This window comes from Sarcophilus harrisii, chromosome 2 (genome assembly GCF_902635505.1).
Source record: "Sarcophilus harrisii chromosome 2, mSarHar1.11, whole genome shotgun sequence".
NCBI lineage: Eukaryota > Metazoa > Chordata > Mammalia > Dasyuromorphia > Dasyuridae > Sarcophilus > Sarcophilus harrisii.
This window is the reverse complement of record NC_045427.1, coordinates 317,854,960-317,879,246: the sequence shown is the minus strand read 5'-3', so window position 1 is coordinate 317,879,246 and position 24,287 is coordinate 317,854,960. Positions and strand designations below refer to the sequence as shown.

The 24,287-nt window shown below is 34.0% G+C and overlaps 1 protein-coding gene across 1 annotated transcript in view; it reads right to left on the bottom strand.

The window, feature by feature from the left end:
* MNAT1 (MNAT1 component of CDK activating kinase) overlaps positions 1-24,287 on the bottom strand; it is a 198,333-nt gene that overhangs the window by 72,086 nt on the left and 101,960 nt on the right. Inside the window, exon 8 of the mRNA XM_031949299.1 lies at positions 6,227-6,348. Within this exon, the coding sequence (XP_031805159.1) occupies positions 6,227-6,348 (122 nt within the window). The remainder of the gene's footprint in view (positions 1-6,226; positions 6,349-24,287) is intronic.

The following is a 24,287-nucleotide window of genomic DNA, read 5'->3' as shown; positions in this document are numbered from 1 at the left end:
GGCCTAGCTGTACCAGATCTAAAATTATATTATAAGGCAGTGGTTACTAAAACCATCTGGTATTGGCTAAGAAATAGACTAGTTGATCAATGGAATAGGTTGGTTCAAAGGACAAACAAAATAACTTTAATTATCTAGTGTTTGACAAACCAAACCCAGTTTTGGGATAAGAATGCATTATTTGACAAAATTGCTGGGAAAATTGAATGTATGGCAGAAACTAGCATTGACACTTAACACTGTACACCAGATAAGGTCAAAATGGTTCATGATCCAAAAGGAATGAGATCATAAATAAATTGGAAGAACATAGGATAGTTTACCCTCTCAGACCTTGGAAGGGAAGAATTTATGAACAAAGAAGAACTAGAGATCACTATTGGCTACAAAATTGAAAATTTTGATTATATCAATGAAAAGTTTTGCCAAACAAACTAATGGGCAAGATTAGAAGGAAACAATAAACTGGGAAACATTTTTACAGTCAGTTCTGAAAAGGACTATTTCCAAAATATATAGAGAACTGACTCAATTTATGAAATCAAGCCATTCTCAATTGATTAATGGTCAAAGGATATGAACAGACAATTTTCAGATGATGAAATTAAAACTATACCTCTCATTGAAGAATTTCCAAATCACTATTGATCAGAAAATGCAAATTAAGACAATCTGAGATACCCTACACACTGTCAGATTCCAAATGAACAGGGAAAAATAATGCTGAATGTTGGAGGGATGTGGGAAAAAGGACATCTACATTGTTGGTGGATATTAACACATCCAATTCTGGAGAGCAATTTGAACTATGCCCAAAAAGTTTCAAACTGTGCAACCCTTTGATCAGCAGTGTTTCACTGGGCTTATACCCCAAAGGATACTAAAAGGAAGGACCTGTGTATTTCAAAATTTGGTAGCAGCCCTGTTTAGTGGAAGCTGGAAAATGAATGGATGCCATCAATTGGAGAATGGTTGAGTAAATTGGGTATATGAATGTTATGGTATTATTGTTCTGTAAGTACAGGCCAATACAGAGAGTTGTGAGACCTTCATAACCATGTCGAGCCGAAATGAGGCAGAACTAGGAGATCATTATTATACCTCCTCTATACTGTATGAGGATTGATTCTGATGGAAGTGGATTTCTTCAACAAGAGAAGATCAACTAGTTTCAATTGACAGGATGGCAGAAACAGTTACTTTAAAGAAAAGAACACTAGGAAATAGAATTAAACTGCTTTCATTTTGTTCTTCTCAAGGATTATTATACCAAAAATTCTCCTGACAACAAGAAACTGTTCGGTTCACAATATTGTATCCAAGATCTACTGTAACCTTTATTTAACATGTATAAGACCTCTTGCCATCTGGGAGAGGTGGAGGAGGAGGGGAAAATGAACAGAAGTGAAAGGGATAATGTTAAAAATCCCTGGCATGGGTTCTGTCAATAAAAAGTTATTTAAAATAAATAAATAAATAAATAAAAAAAAATAAATAAAAAATAAATAAAAAATAAAAACTATTGCAGGAAACTTCATAAAATGGAACAAAAAAAAAAAAATTGATCATCATATAATCTTGTTCTTGCCGTATATAAGCATTTCCTGGTTCTGATTATTTCATTTAGCATCAGTTCATGTAGGTCACTCCAGGCCTCTCTGAAATTATCCTCTTATTTCAAGACAATAATATTCCCTTTCTAATTTATTCAGCCATTCTCCAATTGATGGGCATCACTCAGTTTCCAGTTTCTAGCTATTACAAAAAGGGCTGCCACAAACATCTTTGCACATATGGGTCACTTTCCCTCCTTTAAGATTTTTTTGGTTTCTAGTAGAAACACTGCTGGATCAAAGAATATGCACAGCTTGATAACTTTTTGAGTATAGTTTCAAATTGCTCTCCAGAATGGTTGGATCCGTTCAGTTTTACCAAAAATGTATCAGTGTACCAGTTTTCCCACATCCCCCTCCAACATTTACCATTATCTTTTCCTGTCATCTTAGCCAATCTGACAGGTGTGTAGTGGTATCTCAGAGTTTTCTTAATTTGCATTTCTCTAATCAGTCGTGATTTAGAGCACCTTTTCATATGACTAGAAATAGTTTCAATTTCTTCATCTGAAAATTGTCTATTCATATCCTTTGACCATTTATTAATGCAATTTGCAGTTTTAAAGAGTTCCTAAAGAACTGAGGGGTAATGTGAATAGCTCAAGGTAATATAGCAAAGCATAAGTAAAAGGTGGAATTTAGACCCAAGTCTCTCTGCCTGGAAGGTCGCTTAACTGTAAACTGCCTCAGTTTTCTCAATTATAAAATGGGGAAAATGTCATCTATCTCTATGGGTTATTGTGAGAATTAAATAAGACAATATTTGTAAAGCACTTTGTATACTGTTTAGAAGCTAGCAAATGCCCAATAATGGCTTACTTCCTTCCTTTGTTCTTTTTTTAATCTTTGTATCTGATTTGTCTCTGATTTAAAGAGGCACCATCAGAACCTTTTACTTTTATTCTAGTAGTCCAATTAATTCATATTTTAAGTATTTAGATTTTATTCCTCTATGTATATAGACATTAAATATTAAAAATATTACACTACATATGTGTGTGTATTCATATTCTTCCTTTGAGGATAGTGTAGTCCTCCTATTTATCTCTTTTGAACATGTCTTATTTTTAGCCTGCCTTATTTGAGATCATGATTAATACCCTTATTTGTTTTAGTTCACCTGGAGTAAGTTCTGTCTAAGTTCTAAAATGTGAATCATTATATTTCAAGTATATTTCACATAAAGGGTATAAATACATTTATTTTACTAAACTCAAATTTAATTTCTGCTACCCCCTTCCATTTAAGGAAAAAATTCTGCCCCTTTATTTTCAAGTTTCTGGTATTTAATTGTAGATTTGCTTCCATCACATCCAATTACACTTTTTCCTCCCTTTCCTGATATAACACCCCACTCTATCTACAATGCCCGTTATAAAAAACAGGCAAAAGACTCCCCCCCAGAAAATTTGAACAACAATAATTGATCATTGAAATGATCTGCTCCAACTCCACTGCCAATTCTATCTTCAGCTTGACCCGAAATTATTTTTCTATGTTCTTTATTTTTAATTTCTTTTTCTAAGGCACCTACCAAAAGTAAATAAAAGTTTATCTGCTTAAGTTCATTTCCTTGTCAATTGTATTCTCTCTCTTGAAATCCACTTTGTATTCTTTTCTCTGTTTCCAAATTAGGTAACATATTTCTATACCAAATTATTTATGTGCATATGATTGTGTTTAATATTCCTTTACCCAGTATAGATAAGCATTATGTTCATGAGATTCTAGTTTCTTCCACTAATTCTTCATGTTTAGAATATTCTCATAAACTCCAATTATACGAAATAATATATTCTTCCCCCTTCTTAATTTTTGTGTTCTCCCTCTGTTCTTTCTTCACTTTAAACATGCTAAATGAAACAAAATCATGCCTAAGTCCTATGTTTATCTTTAATTCATTCTGAAGAGACACTTTATCACCTTCTATTAAAATATAAACACTTCTTCAATATTTAACTACTCAAATTAAACTTAATTAAACTGCTCAAACACACATTTTTTTCTAGAGTCCTTTTGTCATCAATATATTTTATTTTTTATCTAGTATAAGCATTTTCATTGAGAATGAAGGGGGGAAAAAAGGCCTCTATTAAAGATTCTTTTTCTTCCCTTTTAGAATAGTACTTAATCTGAGAGGATGAGCTAGTCTATTTTTTAAAATTTTACCTTTTGTAGTATATTTTAAAATGTTTCTCTCTTGAATTATAAGCAATATAAATATCAAGAGCTACAAAGAGCTGTATGTATCCTATTATATACTTGAACTATTTTCTTCATAAAAGGTCTAACCAGCTTAGGAAAGAGAGGATTCTAGCCTCTCTGGTCTAGCCTTTCCAACATGTATCCAGCCTTCTAAAACCTGAATTTCTTGTTTTAAATACAGCTATTTCATCACATTCCCAGATCATGTCATATAGATAGCATGTAAAGCTCAACCAGCAGATTTCAAGTTTCATATGCTGCCTGATACACTGGAATGTTCCAACTCAAAGTCATCATAATTGTATCATGATAACCTAGCTGGTTTAAAACATCAGTAATTAACATACTCCTAAAATATCACACTTACTTTTTAAAAAAAATTTTTTATTAAAGCTTTTTATTTACAAAGCATATGCATAGGTAACTTTTCCAACATTGATCCTTGCATCACCTTTTGTTGCAAATTTTCCCCTCCTTTCCCCCACCTCCTCCCTAGCTGTCAGGCAGTCCAATACTCGTTAAATATATTGAAATACATGTTAGATCCAATATATGTATACATATTTATACAGTTATCTTCTTGTGCAAGAAAAATCAGATCAAAAAGGAAGAAAAAGAAAAACTGAGAAAAAAAAAAAAAACAAAAACACACTTTCTTCAAATTCCATGCTCTTTCTCCTAATAACTTCTGCATTTTTCCCATCCCCCTAACACAAACTACCCAATGCTTGTTTTGTAGGTAACAAACTTGCTTTCATCTTAGATCATTGCCATTCTTAACACTTTCCACATTTTTAAATTCTGTGGAACAAGATACCTTCCTGATGACACAGGTTTCTTTTCAAAATATTTTTCAGCAGTGGCTACACTTCCACTTCTACTGCCTGGCTTAAATGCTCAGCATTCAAACTCTACAAACAAAAATCACAACTCTGGGTTGGCCATGTTGTTCAAATGCCAAAACCACATTTGCCTAAAAGATTATTTTACAGAGAATTCATGCAAACAAGTGCTTACATGAAGGTCAGATGTGATACAAAGACATTTTCAAGGTCTGTCTGAAGAACTTGGGGATTGTGAGACATGGCAGATAGTGGCACAGGGCTGTCCAAAATGGCCTGCCTGTATCAAAGAAGATGCTGTACTATATGATCAAAACAAAAGTGCAGTAGCTCAAAAGAAACACAAGAGGCACAAATTTAGAGACATCTCCTCTTCAAATATAGACTATTTGTACCTGATCTGTGGTGGTGCTTTCCGAGCTTACATTGGTCTGATCAGCTACAGTAAGAAATACTGTATCTTTACCCCAAGATGATGTCATTTTGGTCCTCTTCAAGAACAAAGGACAATTATCAGCCAATTGCATCTGTCTGTGTTTTTTTAATATGTCTTTCACACCTATTATTGATCCCTTAGACAAACTAATCTCCAAGAACTTAGAGATTCCATGTGTTTCACAAATTGTGCCATATAAAAAGAGCAAACATCACTATGATTTAGGATAGTAATATTAGAGGTAATAAATAAATCATCTATAATTTGGCTAAGTAATCTTACCTTATTTGGTATATGAATTTTCTCAAGTAAAAGTTAAAATTAAAATGTTACCTACCTTCTTTATAGCCTATTCAGCATATAAGGCAACATATATTTCTTATTTTAATATAATATTACTTACTTTAAATATTAAGGAAACAGGATTTCCAAATCAACTTTCTATTTAATAGTTTCTACTGAGAAGCTAGAACTAGCAAAATGACATAATCCATCTGGTAAAATCTATGGTTGTATTTTGTTTCTTCCTTTTTAAGAAGTATACAGCCAGGCACAAGCTTGTTTCATGGAAAGCAGCATTTCCATCAGTCACAAAAGTGGAGCTCCTTAGTTAATTACTCACTTGAAAACATATGGTAATGTTGTTGAATCACTGATCCAGACCTGCATAATATTTTTTGACAAAGTATGTTTCCTGGCTCATTTCTTACAAAAGTTTTTCAAGGCATATAGCAGACATCAAGTACATCTACACTTTTAATGGCAAAATGCCCGACTTCTATATTTTTCCTGGCTTACTGCTAACTAAATAAAGCCTGAGTTTTTTTAAAGCATAGCTGTAGAGCTGAAAATGAACAGCTACTTCACTCTAGCTGCCAGTGATGACTTTAATACACATTAATGCAACCCAGAGTCACTCTCAATAAATATGTAAAAGCCACAGAACAAAAAAATTGACTTTATCCACCCAAAGAGGTGGTATAGCACGATTTCTGTCTTGTAAAGCAACATTGTTGCAAATAAATACAATAATTTATAATTTCAAATAATATCCAGAAAAACAAGAAATGTTTCTCATATTCTCAGAAATTAAAAAACAATACTAAATAAAAGGACTTTGGAATACTTACCCAAGCCTTCCTAGCATCTCCAAGGGAGGAACTTGGGGTCCACATGTCTCTATCTGTAATGGTTGGTATTCATATAGAGCTTCCTCCAGCTTTTGAATAGGGGCTAATGAAATATGCTGGCCCTGTTTAAAAAAAAAAAGAAAAAAAGAAAGAAAATGCATGAGCTGTAATATTAGATTTCTAGTGTTAGTTATTTTAAGTAAATTAGTAATACTGTTCTGGACAGAATAACTACATTAAAAATATTAATTAACACAGCTACCTCCTTCCAACAAAACTTCTTTATTAAGACTAAAAAATATAACTAAAATTTTGTTTGTGATAGAAAATGAATTTGGGGAAGGGCAGAGCTTTAAATAAAGACAAATTTATACACAAATATAATTTTCTCAATGTCAATCGTTAAGTTTCACTAAGTTATCACAGATATTTTGGAGCAAAGATTTCCTAAAAGCCCAATAAGGGATAAAGGATAATATTTTAATGATATTATACAACTTCCACAAAATCACACTTGGGATAGAGGGGAGGTGATATTCTGATGGGTTTTTTATAAGGATAGGGAATGCCCTATAATTTTACTGGTATATAATTTTACTGGTAAAAAAAAAAAAAAAACATGGATCAGCATTTTCTCTATAAAGTAGTCTTAGGAGAATTTCCTATTAGACCAATGGCATAAAACTGAAATCAAAACAGATCCCTACAGGCCACAGACTGACTTAGAAAACCTCAAAACAAGATTATCTATACTTTATTATATATTCATTTATTTTGTTAAACACTTCCCAATTACATTTCAATTCTAATATATTAAGAGCTTTACAATAAGTAGGTTAGGAAACTTCTGTTCTAAAGCACTTAAAAGTATTGACAAAGGTAAAAGAATCAGTGAGCACATCTTCAAGGCCAATTTTTTATCTAGCATGCCAAATGGTTTTTTTTTTCCCTCCTGAGGCAATTGGGGTTAAGTGATTTGTCCACATAGCTAGGAAGTATTAAGTGGATGGGGCCAAATTTGAATTCAGGCCCTCCTGACCATGTTCACCTAGTTGCCCCAGCATGCTACATTTTTGAGTAATTTATACTATTGAATTAATTGTTTGAAGAAAGCACAATCAGAGAAGAAAATATAAAAATTTCACTTAAGTTCAGCTCTTTTTAAAAAAAATTTTAAATGCATCTGAACTAATTGTTTAGCTTTCACATCATCCCAAAGATTCTTAACCCAAATATATCACTACTGTCTGGCTTAATTGCTGAGCATTCAAACTCTACAAACAAATCACAACTCTGGGTTGGCCATGTTGTTCAAATGCCAAAATCCTTGGTTTCCCACTGATCTCTTCCTTATTCTCATCTCTCCCAATCAACACCAACAACATCCCAATCTAAAACAATTCATGCCTTCCACTGTGTTCTCTGGAATGCTTGCTCTATAGGTAAGAAAACTGTTTTCATCTTAGACATTTCCAAACATACTTATCAACAGTGGCTATACTTTCACTCATACTTCCTGACTCACTGGTTGAGGTGAGTCAAATACTCTTTGCTTCTCACTGCCACTTCCAAATTATCCCTTACCACCATCTTTACTACTAATCTTTATCACTACCACCTCTGTGGTTCCTTCAATTCATACTTATCAGACAGCAGAGATTCTGGTGGGTGTTAATCTGTCTACCTCCAGGATATTCTCCTTTATTCCTCAGTGAGCCTGGTGTCTAACTCAATTTTTCTCAATTCACCAAATTCCTGTAATCATGCCAGGGGAAACTAGGGGGAACATCAACATACATAAAAATACAACAAATAGTCTAACTCCCAGTTTCTCAACTTACTAATTTCTCATAAGTAACTCCCCTACCTCACCACAGATACACTTTAACTTCCCAAAATCCACATTTGTTCCAATTCCATGTTCAGAACTGACATCCCTTTACCTGATCAGGACCAATACTCATTCCATCTCTCCTTCCTTGTAACAACACCCCATACCTATTCTTCATTCCCGACTGTAACCTCTGAATTTCTACCTCTCAGTTCTGTACCCAACTATCACCTGGAAGTGCTGCACCATCTCCTGTTCCCCACCTTGACCCCTGGGTGAAACAATTCACCTCTATAATACACTCTTCTCTCAGATGCCTTCTCCTTATCTTACTGCTAAACTTGCCCTGACAAGTCTTAGCCTAGAATCACTCCTATCTTCTGCTCTTAAAACACTGCAGCTAAAAAAAAAAAATTGGAGAAAATCACAAAACCATGTTGACTGGGTCCAATACCAATCTATAGTACATAACTTCAACTACACCTATGTGGTGCAGAAGAGAGAATCTGGGCCTTGGAGTCAGGTAAACACATTTTCCTAGGTTCAGATCCAGATTCAGACACTTATAAGCTGTGTGACTCTAGGCAGGTCACTTAACTCTGTTTGCCTAGCTTCCTCAATTAAAAATTAAATTTAAAAAATTTCCTTAACAGGAAAATCTCAAATGGGGTCACAAAGAGTCAGGCATGACAGAAAAAAACAATTAACAAAAGTGACAACAACAAACCTCAAAGGAACTCTCACTATTTCAAGGCAATCTTTTACATTTCCCTAACTATTATACTCACTGCAATGGTTTTTCCAAACATTTTCATTCTTTCTCAAAACTCCCACAGCTTCCCAAACATACCCTCTCAAATGAAAGCCTGGCCTCACATTTCACTGAAATGACTAAGACAATTCTCTAAGAATTCCCTCTTCTTCTATCCTCTTCATCTCATACCACTAAGATGCCTTCTGCCACTTCATTCTCCTTCATCCTTTTCTCATTGGAAAAATGCGTCCCCTATTTCTTGTCTCAATATGCATGTGTGATCTTGTTCCATTCCATCTTTTCTAGTAACTAGCTTCCTCTGTCATCCTCATCTCTACCCTCTTAATTAATTGTGATCTCTTTCTTCCTATAAAGGTCACCGTATATGTACCCCATCTTCAAAAAATTCTCACCTCGCCTATCCTTTCCTGCTGGCTATCTTCTTATATTATTTTTCTTTTTTAACACCTTCCAGCTATAATCCATGCTTCTAGTTTCCTCTCACTTTTTTCTTAACTTTTTGTAGTCTGGGTTACAGCTTTATCCGTCAACTAAAACTGCTCTTCTCCAAAGTTATCAAATGCAAAATCCACTGAGTTTTTTTTTCTTCAGTCCTCAGCCTTGACTTCTCTGCAGCCTTTGACACTGTCCACTGATCATCTTCTTCTCTGGATTCTCTCTTCTCTGTAGGTTTTCATGACATTGCTCTCTTCCACTTTCCTTTTGCCTATCTTAGTGTGCCTTCTCAATCTCCTTTGATAGATCTTAATCCAGGCCTCACCCACTAATCATGGATGTCTCCCAGTACTGTCATATTATTCTCTTCTCTTCTCCTTTTTTTAGTATTTCACTTTGTGATTTCATCAATCAGGTTACATGATGCTTCCTACAGAAGCAGCTGTTTGGTGCTAAAACTGGAATTTGAAAAACTGAGTTAAAATCTGATCTCAGACCCTTCTTAGTTTGTGTGGCCCTAGGCAAATACCTTAGCATCTGTCTGCCTGGGTTTCCTCAACTCTAATATAAGGATAAGACTAGCACCTACCTCCCAAAGTTCTTGTGAGGATCAACTGAGATAATATTTGCAAAACACTTGGCTCAATGCCTAGCACAGAATATATAGTTAATGAATGCTTCTTGGATTGCATTCTTTCTTCTTTCCATAGATCTGACTATCATCTTTACGTACTTGGTTATCTAACTCATTTGTCCAGTCCTCACTTCTTTGTTGTCCTAATGTTTTCCATCTCCAACTGCATGCGGCCTTGTAGACATCTTAAACTCATCATATCTAAAACTGAATGCATTGTCGTTCCTCCAAATTCTCCCCCTCTTCCCAGTTTTCCCATTACTGTTAAGGATTATTTCTATCCCGAACCACTCCCTCACTCTGCCCCAATCACCCAGGATTACAAGCCAAATGTCATTTTTTAAATTCTCACTCTTGACCCCATTGTGCAGTTTTGTTGCCAAGTCTCATGAATATCCTCTTATTCAGTTTGACATTGCAACCACTTCTTTAGTTTGAGACTGCCAGGATCTCAATTCAACAAAAATCTTATTAGTTGGTTTTCTTCTCTCCTATCTCTTCCTGCTGCAATACATCTTCCATTCAGATGTTAAACTGATCTGACTAAATGCTCAATAGCTTCTCATTACCTCCAGGATCAAATATAATATCCTCTGGTTTGCCTTTAAAAGCCCTCCATAAATATTACTGTTCTGTAAGAAATGACCAACAGGATGACTTCAGAAAGGCCTGGAGAGACTTACACGAACTGATGCTAAGTGAAATGAGCAGGACCAGGAGATCACTATATACTTCAACAACAATACTATATGATGACCAGTTCTGATGGACCTGGCCATCCTCAGCAACGAGATCAACCAAATCATTTCCAATGGAGCAGTAATGAACTGAACCAGCTATGCCCAGAGAAAGAACTCTGGGAGATGACTAAAAACCATTACATTGAATTCCCAATCCCTATATTTATGCCCACATGTATTTTTTATTACCTTCACAAGCTAATTGTACAATATTTCAGAGTCTGATTCTTTTTGTACAGCAAAATAACGTTTTGGTCATGTTTAAAAAAAAAAAAAGCCCTCCATAATCTGCCCCCTTCATCATTTTCCTTTATTCTTATACCTCACATTCTCTACCTCCTATCATATATTCTCTAATCAACTAACTCTGGCCTCCTCTTTATTCCTAAAACAAAACACTCCATCCTCAGTCTTACCATTTTCACTGGTTGTTTCTCTTGTCTACAATTCTACCTCTTCTCATTTATGTCTCCCAGCTTCCCCTGGCTTCCTTCAATTTTCAGTTAAATTTCTACTGTTAGTATTCTTACAAGGTGCTAAGGGACTGGAATTGATAGAGACAATGATTATGTACTTAGTACTTACTAGAGTTCTACAAGATTCACACCTTTAAGAGAGCATATATAAACTAGGATCCTCAACCGGGATTCACTCCAGGAGGTTCAGAAGACAGGATTCAGTCGAGGAGATTCACAAGCCAGAGAAGGCAGCTTAAGCTCTTGGAACCAAGGAGAGAGATAGGCTTCTATTAAAGCTAACCAGGCCCCAGGAAAAGAGACAAGACTTTGAAGGAGACAATAAAGGATTTGGACTTTAACTTCTGGCTACATTTGGGGTGATTACACTGAATTGAAACGAAGGCTGCCTCCAGAAGTCCCCCAAGAAAACTGCTCCCAGAGAACATAATATTTTAAAGAAGAATATTACATTCCACCTTTTATGAAAACCTTGTCATGACACCTGGCAATGCAGTGCCTTTCTTCTGTTGATTATCCCCAATTTATCCTGTTTATATCTTGTCTGTGCATAGGTGTTTGAATGTTCTCTTCCATTAGAGTTTTTGCAATTGTCTTCTTCCTATCTCTGTAACCTCAGAACTTAGCACTGTGCCTGATAAATACTAAGCACTTAATAAATGTTAGCTGATTGATAAACTGATTTAGAACTTTTTTCCAAGTATATTTAGCAAAGATTTAATAAGTACTTCACATGTGCAATGCATTTATTCTATTCTATTATTTCTATTCTATTATTATATCTATTCTAGGCATTAGGATTCAAGGATATAAATTATAATTTAGTAGACAGACTCATAGAAACATCTAATAATACCATGAAAAGAACAAGATGAGATACTTATAATAAAAAATATAAGATGGTATGAGAATATCAAAGAAAAAGAGATCATTGGTATAGAACTGGGAAGTAATATGGTTTCTTCTTAAAGTGAGAAGACAGTTTGAATGGGATGATGTAAGTGGTTTAGAAGAACCAAAGTTCTGAGTAGCAGCTGTCAGTACTAATAACCCAATATGTCAATCAAAATAGAAGGGAAATGGAATAACCATTAATTAACAATCTACTTCATGACAGATGCCATAGTAGGAACTTTATAAAAATTACTCTTTGAGCCACATAATGACCCTAGGAGGCAAGTACAATTTTAGCAGACAGAAATTAAGTGACTTCCCCACAATCACACAGTTAGTAAATATTCCAGACTGGATTTGAACTCAGATCTTCCTGACTGCAGACCTAGGGTCCTATCTACCTACCTGCCTAACAAAGTAAAGGCCTAGCTGAAATCAAATAACTTAAATTAGCAGAGGATCCAAAAGATACATCTGTATGATTTCTTTTAGTATTCTTTGACAGGATGAAAAAGTTGGGTAATAAGGGTAACACTGAGATATGCTTATGTGAAAGCATAAGTTGCAATAACACAAAAGAAGAAGAGATTACAAGAAAGAAGACAGCTTAAAAAATCAAACTGGCATAATTAAAGGGCCAGATTTCATAGAGAAGTAAAGTCAAAGCAGGAGTGAAAGCCATTGCTTTTCTTTTTTTTTGTCTATATCCTTTTCCTTTTCCTCTCTTTTGGCTCAGAGGATGAGTTGGTTCTCTTTCATATCAATGTTACTTCTTATAATAATGACCTTAATCCCCACTCTACATATTAGAATGTTTATTTCATCAATAATTCCTATCTTCTCCCATTTTTATTATCTCTCTCTCAACTCACTCTTCTTTTTTGCTACTAATCAATTACTCTTCCCCCATCAAATTAAAAACAAAATACTTTTCTGGATCCTAAAATTCTTACAGCTATCCTATATCTTCCCTGTCCTACTACACTTTAGTGTAGTCCCCTACACTTTTAGAAAAAATAATTTAGTGACTGATGCTACCCATTTGCTTCTCAACTCCTTGGACTCAAAGCTTGGAACCTTACTATTCTCTCAAAATTGCTTCCTGAAGAATAAGTTATATATGCATAATTTCAAAGGTTCTGTATCTAGAGGGCAACAAGAGCCCACTCACAAGAAAGTTTGGGGGGTGGGAGGATGCTGGGGTCAGAAACCCACAACATGATTCTTAGAAACAAAGAACTAAAACAGTGACAAGGCAAGCCCAGGTCCAAGAGTTTCAAAGTCCTCAACTACTCTATTGTGAAATGCCATGGAATGAATCCTAAAGATTCAAAACTTTGAACTTCCAAGATCCAGGGGAACCTAAAAAAACTACCAGGTTCTTAGAAAGAGCCCAGGTTTAATACTAAGAAAGGCTAACCACCTCACTAAAAAGGATAATATTTTATAGAAGCTAACACTGGGATGAAGCCCTAATTCAGGAACTAAGTCTAGAAAGATGGGTGAACAGAAGGCATCAATCACTGTAAATTACTGTAGAGAGGCTGCTAGGTGGCAGTGGAGAGAGCATCAGCCCTGAAGTCAGGAGGAAGTAAATTCAAATCTGATCTCAAATACTTAACACTTCCTGGCTGTATGACCCTGGGCAAGTCACTTAATCCCAATTGCCTCAGGGGGAAAAAAAATTACTGTAGATTAAAAAGTACCCCAAAATACTACCCAGAACGACAAAAATATGCTCATAACTACTATAGCAAAAGACTCAAAAGGAAAAAAACAACACATTTTCTACAAGGATGACATAAATACACAGAAGATACAAAGCAAGAGATAAAACATGATATAAAAGCTCAAGGAAAAGAATACTAAGTTAACTAAATAGCTCTAAAAGTCAATTGACAATAACCAAGTAATGGATGCTCTGAAAACTAGAATAGAAAAAAATGGAAATGATTTTTTTTTAAAGGCCAGGGTACTCTATTTTAAGAAATTTTGAATAAAATTTGTTTAATTATTTTAGAACGAGGGGGCAAAGTGAAAACTAAATGAACTCATTGATTAGCTCCTAAAAGAAATTCCAAAACGAAAAAGTCACAGGAATCTTATAGTCAAATTCAGAGTTCTCAAGTCAATGAAAAAAACAGTACAAGTAGCCATTAAGAAAGAGTTCAATTCAGAGGCCTGGAGGGACTTACATTAAGCGAAATGAGCAGAACCAGGAGAATATTGTACAGGGCAACAAGAAAATTATAGAAAGATCAATTCTGATGGATGTGGTTCTTTTCAACAATGAGATAATTAAGACTAGTTCCAATGATCTTGTGATGAAGAGTCATCTACCCTCATCACAACATAGCATGCTCACTCTTTTTGTGAAGCTGTTTGCTTGCATTTTGTTTTCTTTCTCATTTTTTTCCTTTTTGATCTGATTTTTCTTGGGCAGTGTGAAGGTTTTCTGGAGGCAGCCTTAGTCTCAGTTGAAATAAATAATTACTTCAAAATGCAGCCAGCTGGTAAAAATGCAAACATTTATTTCTCCTTCCAAATTAGCCCAGTTAGTTGAGGCCTAACTGTTTGCTTGGTTCCAAGAGATCTTGCAGCTTTGTCCCTTGGCTTCTGCCTCTGCTTTCTTCAGCCTCCAGCCAGCACCAAGTTGGAAGATACAATGAATCTCTTGCCTCAAATATAGGGCTTGTGGGTTCCAAGAGCTTTCTCCGACTCCAAGTAAAACTCTCTTGAGCTCCCAGAGTTTCTAGTAACTCCTCTAGTAACTAACTCAAGTCAGCCTCACAAGAAGAACTAACTCAAGCTCCAAGAGCTCCCTATATATGTGATCTCCCAAAGATTAACTCCGCCTTCTGGAGAGAGAGGGATTCTGGGTTATCTCCCAGAGTGCTCTCTGGCCCTAAGGGAGGTGTGAATTCAGATCTCATACTAGCCCTGAACTCTCCCAAACGTGTGAACTCCATTGAGTACTTAGATACTTATGAGCTCTCTAAAGGTATGAACACAAGCATTGTTTCTAACAGTTCCACTTAGTATCTTGTTTCAAGTTCTGGCCCAAAATATCTCTTTCTAAGATCAAATCAACTCCAATGGCTTAACACTTTGTAAAGATTCCAACAGTGCAGCACAGTAATTGTATAAATATGTACACATATATTGGACTTAACATATTTTTAACATGTTTAACATATATTGAATTATTTACCATCTAAGGGAGGTAGGGAGGGGAAGGAGAGGGAAATTTGGAACACAAGATTTTGTAAGGGTCACTATTGAAAAATTATCCATGTGATTTCAGAAAGGCCTGGAGAGACTTACACGAACTGATGCTGAGTGAAATGAGCAGGACCAGGAGATCATTATATACTTCTACAACAATACTAGATGATGACCAGTTCTGATGGATCAGGCCATCCTCAGCAACGAGATCAACCAAATCATTTCTAATGGAGCAGTAATGAACTGAACTAGCTATACCCAGAAAAAGATCTCTGGGAGATGACTAAAAACCATTACATTGAATTCCCAATCCCTATAGTTATGCACACCTGCATTTTTGATTTCCTTCACAAGCTAATTGTACAATAATTCAGAGTCTGATTCTTTTTGTACAGCAAAATAATGTTTTGGTCATGTATACTTATTGTGTATCTAAGTTATATTTTAATATATTTAACATCTACTGGTCATCCTGACATTTAGGGGAGGGGGTGGGGGGGTAAGAGGTGAAAAATTGGAACAAGAGGTTTGGCAATTGTTAATGCTGTAAAGTTACCTATGTATATATCCTGTAAATAAAAGGCTATTAAATAAAAAAAAAAAATTATCCATGCATATGTTTTGAAAATAAAAAGCTTTAAGAGAGAGAGAGAGAGAGAGAGAGAGAGAGAGAGAGTGTGTGTGTGTGTGTGTGTGTGTGTTCAAGTATAAAGGTCACAAAAAATCCAGCAGCTTTACTATAAATGTGATCTTGGAATACAATATTCCAAAAGTCACAAGCCAAAAGGTTCAGATACTACAAAGCTAAGTTACTTTGGGAGGAAGGGGCTAAAGAGAACTAAAACAGATCTCTCCAAGCATTTCTGAGATGGGTAGGAATTATGAAATGCAAACACAAAAGTCTGAAGAAATCTAGAAAGTTAAATACATCTGAGAAAATGAAAGGTAACATGATGATGAAGCACTAACACTGATTAAAAAACATAATAATAACTGCCTCTTCAGTACTTTAAGGCCTTTAAAAAATATTGGAGAAGGTAAATAAAAAGAGGATGCATAGATTCTATTCTGAGGCTTTTAAGAAGTGAAAGAAAAGAAAGGATAAAGAGGATATATCAGTGTAAAAAAAAAGAACAAGTAGAATTTATAATTTTTAATAATTAGCCTGTGTGAATCATGAAGGGGGATTGGAAGGATAAGGAATGGAATGGGAAAAAGAAGATATCAAACTAACTTCAGTCTTAACTGAATCAGAAAAAAACTGTGTGTGTGTATATGTGACAATAGGGCGAAAGGGATCAAGAGAGAAAATAATATCAGGGAAGAAATATTCTCAAGGAAAACAAAACTCTTGATCTTGAAGGGGGAAATTAAAAGAAAAAAGCAAAGAATGAAAACTAAGAAGGTGCATGTCAATTTGGGGATGCTGAATAAACTCTGGTATGGTAATGAAAGATAATATTATTGTACCATAATAAATAACAAGAGAGACTATTCTAAAGAATTCTGGGAAGTATCAACAATACTAAGAAAACTGAATTGAAGAAGGTGAACAATTTACATACTATCAACTCTCATAGAAATAATCTCATATCTCCAAAGGACCTATGATGAAAAATGTTAGCCACCTCATATTAAAAAAGTGACAGACTAAATTTATGTATGTGTGTGTATTTGTATAAGTCCATTATGTGAATTTGTTTTGCATTGATATACTTATTTGCTATAAAACTTTTTTTCCCCATTTCTTTTTCATTGGATAAGAGAGATTAGAAAGGAGATGGGGTAATAATGACCATCCACACCCACCACCCCTACTCCTGAAGAAGGGAAGTGGAGAAATAAAAGAAGACTTGAAACATTTTCTGAATGGAGAAGATACAACAAAATAGCTTGTTTTGTATCCTATTTTATAAATAAAAAAAAAATTTGTAGTTTTTTTGTGATTAAATTTTAAGAATAAAAAAAATAAAATTTATTTTAAAAAATCTTCTCCTAAGTTTTTAATGCTAAATTCTAAAGCTTTTCTCAGTCATTATCCCTTGGCTTCCGAAACAGCAATCTTTCCTGATTCTCTATTTACAAGTAATTGTTTCTATCTGCTTCAATAACTTCTCATTCTTAACTCCTTAAATTCTCCTTAATGAAAGTCTCTTTCTCTTCCAAGTCTTTAGTTCTATAATGAAGACTCCCAAATCTGTAGTTCTAACCCTGAGCTCTCTTTTGAACTCCAGAACCACACTTTTTAAAAATGACTGGAATTTTAAATTTTTTAAATATTTTATCTTTAAACCTCTGTCATTTCCACATTCCTCCTCCAATTTCCCAAACAGTCCCCTCTTTCGACTAAGCCAACAGCTAAGCCAACATATTGATCCTCTCTAATGGCATGTTCTTTGTTTCCTACTTGTAATTTAATGCTTCTCTACTAGAGAAGAGATATGTTTCAACATCAGTCCTCTAAAGACCAGATTGATCAATGTATTGACTTGAAATTCTGATGTCTTTTAGTGTTCACTTCCTTTGCCTCACTCTGGACATGATATACAATGTCCTCTTATAGACTCTCACTTCCCTCAATATATGTGACACAAATTTAATGCAGCTAAAATTTAACTTATAATCTTCTATCCTATAAATATTCCAGCTTGTGATCTTTTAACTGTTTGTGGCACCACTATTCAAAGAGATACTAAATTCAAACCAATGTGTGATCATTGACTCTTACTGGTCCCTTAGCTATCATATGAGATAACTTGCCAGGTTTCACTGATCTCATCTTCCTCTAGTAGCAGCAGCTTCAGTAGTAATTATTGGCATTAATAAAACACATTAAGGTTTAAAACAAAATTAACAAATATTTTGTCACCTGATTCCCAACAGTCCAGTATCTGATATATTTGAAAATATAAATTTGAAAATATATGAGGAAGACCTTCCTATTTAATAAACTGCTAAGGAAAACTAAAAAACAAACTTAGAAATTGTTATGCCATCTTATACTATACACTATAATACATATTTATGGCCTTTTAAAGCTGATAAAATATGCTTTAAAAAATTAGAAGAGAATGAGACCAAATATCTTTGTCAGCTATAACTAAGAAAGAGTTCTTAACCAAAATAGATCATTTCAATTCCATGAAATTGAAGAATTTTTGCACAAACAAAATCAATGCATCAAATAGCTCTGATCATACTCTAATATACAAAATGCAAAAAGAATAAACATATATATATATTAGATCAAAAACTAGTTATCATTGGGTAACTGCATAAAAGATAAAAACTTGTCAAAAGAATTGCAGAAAGATAAAAACTGTTGGCAAAAGAACTGCAAATTATTACTGTTAACAACCATATGAAAAATTGCTCTACATCATTAATAATATTAGAAATTCAACTAAAAATAATTCTAGGGTTGTCACTTTCCACTCAGCAAAACTGCAGAGATAACAAAGAATAGAAGTAGTGAACAATGAGAAAAGATATAGAAAGAAAAACGCATTGAAGTGTGAACTGATCCAATCATTTTTAAAAGCAATTTAAAATTGTGCTATAAAGAAAATATAGCCATACCCTTTGGCACAGATATTCTTCTTCTAATTAGATATATCAAGGGGATTAATAAAATAAATTTTTAAAATTCTACAAGGCAGCACTTCTTACTAAAGAAATGAAAACATGACATTGATTAAGAAATGGCTAAATAAAATGTGGCACATGAAAATAATGAAACGTTATAAATTTATAACAAATGTTACAAAATACACAATAAAAAGAATTTTGAGAAGCATGGAAATATGTACATGAATTAATGCAGAATGAAACTATGCAGGCAGAAAACTATGCAATGATAATATATAGGAAAAGAACAGTAACAACAACAACAACAAAAAAATTAAACTCCTGTACAGAAGTTAAAGGGCATGAGACTTTCCCCCATTTTTTCCCCTGATTTAAGTTCTATGATCATGGGGGACTGTAAGTCTGGAACACTTAACCTTCACAATCAATAAATTGGTTTTGTTGAATTGGTTTTCTCCCTCTGTCTTTCTAATATACAGGGAAATAAAGATGATATGTAAAACAAAAGATATCAATAATCTTTTAAAAGAAAATATCTATCTAAGGATAGATAAGGAAGATTGTAAGGTTGTAGTTGGTTGTAAATGGAGAGCAACTGTTGGACTTGGCTCTTTTCAACAATGAGGAGACTTCAATAAGACTTGGAATGGAAAAGCCATCCACATCCAGACAGAAAACTATGAAGACTGATTGTGAATCAAAACATAGTATTTCCATCTTATTGTTATTTTTGTTATCTGCTTGCTTTTTTATGTGTTTTTTTCCCCCTTTGATCTGATTTTTCTGGTATAACATGAAGAATATGGAAATATGTTAGAAGAACTGCATATGTTTAACCCATATTGGATTCCTTGCTATCTTGGGAAGGGGGAGGGGAAAGGGAGGAAGAAAAATTTGCAATACAAAGTTTTGCAGGGGTGAATACTGAAAACTATCTTTGCATGTATTTGGAACAACAAAATACTATTGGGTGGGAGGGAGGAGAATGGAGATCAAAGTTCCCATGCTAATAAAGAGTGGGATTTAGTTGATATTGTACTTTAAACCTCAGAAAGACATCACAACTCAATCATTTAAAAAGGAGGACAAGAGAAATGATGATAAAGATGGTTTCAAGGAAAATTGAAAAAACATATAAATTGATGCAGTGATAAAAGAAGAATATATACAACTTGAAAAGATTCAAGAACTCTGATCAACACAGAGACCCACCAAAATTCTAGTGGCCCATAATGAAGCATAATAACATATTCTGAAAAAGAGGTGATGGACTCGGGGATGTTTTTGGTTTGTTTGTTTGTTTGTTTTTTTAACATTGCCAATGAGGAATTTTGTTTTACTTAGTATTATATTCTTACCAATTTCTACTCTCAAAATATGGTAATTCCAATATCAATGTTGAAGCTCCTTCAAACATTCTACCCTTCTAGTTAATTAATTATTTAAATCTTCTAAGAGATTAAAGATCTCAAATATTATGATTTACTATTCCACTAAACTCAACCATGCACAAAGATAGTCATAACATGGATCTCACCATGACCCCAAATTGCTGCAGATTCAACTGAGGGAACTCTTCTATCTGACTATAACTTCTTGTCAGTGTCTCTCTATGCCTAAACTTATTTTTCATCCTCATTACATACCTCCTAATCTTTCTACTTTTTCAGTAAGTATATAATCCCTATTCTGATTTTATATCCTCCCTGCTGCTATATTAACGCAATTGTAAACTATTTCAACTTCACACTCTCTATGCCCTCAAATCCCTTACCTCCTTATTGACCTATCATCATATATTACATGAAGAAAGACCGTGATCCAAATTGTGCCAAAGGCATGAAAGCAAAAGATAGAATACAAGGTTGTCAAATTGAAGTAGGATAAGTTTGGCTGAAATAAAGAGTGCATAAAGGAAATTAGAGCAGGTAGGGGACAATGGATAATGAACAATGTCTGAACTCAGGAAGGTTCATCATCCTGAATTAAAATCTGGCCTCAGACACTTACTAGCTGTGTGAAAATAAAGCAAGTCACTTAATCCTGTTCGCCTCAATTTCCTCATCTGTAACATTAGTTACAGAGGTAAATGACAAACTTCAATATTTTTGCCAAAAAAAAAAAAAAAACCCACACAAGATCATGAAGAGTCATAACATGACTGGAAAGCAACTGAACAAAGGGAAGTAAAATGAATTAAGTCTAGAAAGGCAAATGCCAAATTGAAGAATATAGTCAATCCTCCATTTTTACAGGGGTAATGATCCTAGAAAACAGTGTCAAAGTTGAAAACATGAATGATGATACATTGAATTTATGGGAAATGAGGTTAGTTTCCCACAATCACTAAAAACATAAAATTCACCAAAAAATTGCTGAAAATATAGTTATCTATATATAATACTTTGTAACAAAACATTAATTCTGATAATGTGCACTTTTCCTAACACAGTAACCATTAAATAATCCATACAAAGCAGGGGACCACAGAGGCAATACTGAAAAGTTTGGGTGGGGGGCACGAGGAGTCAGAAGCAACCATGACAAAGAACCCACATAACTATTCCTCAATGAAGAGGCTCTCACTGAGCTATGAATATGACAGGTGACCATCATCCCATTTACCCACAAATTAACTACTTTTCCATTTTTTTTTTTTTTACTTCTTTTATCACTCACTTGAGAGGTTACTTTGCACTTTCTGAAGAACATTTACAAATATTTCTACAAAAACTCTCCTCTGGTTTGTGAATATAATCCTATCCTTATTGTGCCTCTCTCTTTATTTTTTTCTCTACAGCACATAACCACAGATGTTTGAGGTTGCTAATATGAAGGGAAAATGCGATTGCTACTAATAAAATCATGAGAATCCTTAAAGTCAAGAAAATCGAACTAGGAAAATGTTGAGGATTGACTTATCTATTTTACCTTAGAGGCAATAGTGAACCAGCAAAATTGTGTTATAAGAGGAAAACATAGATCTATATTTAAAGAAAGTTATTTTTGTAAATTTATACACATAAAAGGGAAAAACTAGAAGGAAGGAAACTAAATAAAAACAATTACAATAGTCCAGGCAAAAGGTTAAAAAGAAGATAGATATGTATGTTATGGAAGTAGAATAGACAAGACTCAGCAAGTAACATTTTGAATCTGTGTGACCAGAAGAAGATTGGATCCCTACTAAGAGAGGTAGTACTGAATTGTAATCAAAGAGAAGTTTATATTTAAAACACAATTAATTAATGATAATAAAAGCTACAAATACTAAGATTTCCAATTCACTTTTTCCCTCCAGACTTGCCAAGTATGGAAAAACATCAAAGAGGAAATTCCCTTCCCACACACACACAGGCAGAATGTGTCCAAGGCAAGGCTTGAATCCAGGTTTCCCTTAGTTAGAAGTCAATTCTCTATCCATTAAGCCTTTTTTTCCCTCTCTTTTATGTCCTAAGATTGAAAATTAGAGGAAACAAGATTATTCTAAAGCAAAAAAGGATGGCACTATGCCCATATTTAGAATGATTTATCATAACCAAACTATTTCTATCTCTACCTCAAATATTTTCCCTTCTCTCCTTTCCCCCCAAAAAATTTCTAACCTCTAAAATTATCCACCAAAAGGACACAAACTCCAAAACCAAGAGTGGGAACAGAGGAAGGTTAGTGGGGGCATGAGTATAGAGATATGTGTCAGGGAGGTGGGGGGCTGGGGGGGGGGGGTTCTGTGTGTCTGTGTGATGTGTGAAATGTCCTGAATTCACCTGCCCTCTCCTCTCTAGGCCTACATTAAGAATATCTTTTTCCTACTTCCTCTTTAGGCCTTCTACTTAAATAAATAAATAAATAATAAAATGAATTGGAAAAATACATTTAAATATATAAAAAAATCGACAATATGGCATTTCACTAAAGTAGGGGCTTAGAAAGATATACTACCTAAAAATATAGATTTCTATATTATATGAATAACCAGCAATATGGAAATCCAGATTTATTAAAAAATTAAGGCTATTAACACCATTTATAATAGATTAATGTATCTTTTCAGAAACATTTATTACATTAAATAAGGGCTGCTAGTATCATATATATATATATATATATTTATATATATATATTGCTGAGGCAATTGGGATTAAGTGACTTGCCCAGGTTAACATTGCTAGGAAGTGTTAAGTGTCTGAGACCAGATTTGAACTCAGGTCCTCCAGACTTCAGGGCTGGTGCTCTAATTATTTCTTTATCTTTAAAGAAACTATCAGTTCCAGTCTTTTCATGCCAAACAAAAATACATCTAAAATAGACAGAGGAAGTATAGTACAATGGAAAGGTTGCTGAACTTGAAGTCAGAGGACCTGGTGTCAATAGGCACTAAATATTTCAATCTCTCTGAAATTCAGTTTCCTCAGTTGCATAATGACTTCTAAAATCTAGCTCTAAACTTACAATTTATCTCTTTCTAATTCAATATGGAAATATATACGATACTAGAAAAAATCTGTAATGTGAAATAAGACTATTTAAATTGTACAATACTCTATCAATGAAAAAATTATAGTTCTATAACACATTAGAAAATCTACACTACACTACAGCAAATCATGTTAATTATATTTTTATCTATTTTTAATAATATGTCATCTTTCTAAAAAGGGAGGATTAAAAAGAAAAGAAACAAAGCATAATCCTTTGGAAATTAATATTTAATAATATAGTTAACAGTTTCACTGAATCTAAGAGCTTCTATAAATACATAAAATGTATAGGCTATACTTTGGTAAGCAATTTAAGTATTGTTGTTTAATGAAGTCTGTTGTATAAAAAAATCCTGGTTTTATTTTGTCCTTTCCAAAGCTGAATTCTAATTTATCCCAGTTTCCCTATGTGCAAAATAAAATTATTAAATTAATGCTGTCATAAGGAAGTTATCTACTCAAAAGTATTTGTGAGATCTTTGGAAAGTCTACTATAAAAATCTAATTTAATATTATTTAAACTACTAAATGACTTCAGAACATGGCAGCCCTTAAAAAAGGGGAGGGAAGAAGTCATTCTCTCAATTTCATCTTCAAATCCCATTCCCATTTATCAAACACAAGTAGTTGAACCCCTTAACTATTCCTCTTTCTATTATGATGATACATTTCCTAATTTCACTGTTTGGAAAATCTGGAACTGTGCTGGTGTTTAACCGCTAAAACAACATACAGTAAAAATCCAAATTTGCAAATAGCAATTAGTAAGTCACTGCAAGTGAATTCCTTAAAACTTGTATGGCACAAGGTAGCAAAAAAAAAAAAAAAAAAAAAAAATTCAGATTAATTAATATCAATAAGAGTTTCCAAACTTATGAATAAACATCCTAGAAAAAGGAAGTCTTCTGAAATATTTTTACATCCTTTTATCTCCATTACTTTTCTAGTTGCCTGTGATTATGAAAACTTCAATAGCATTGTC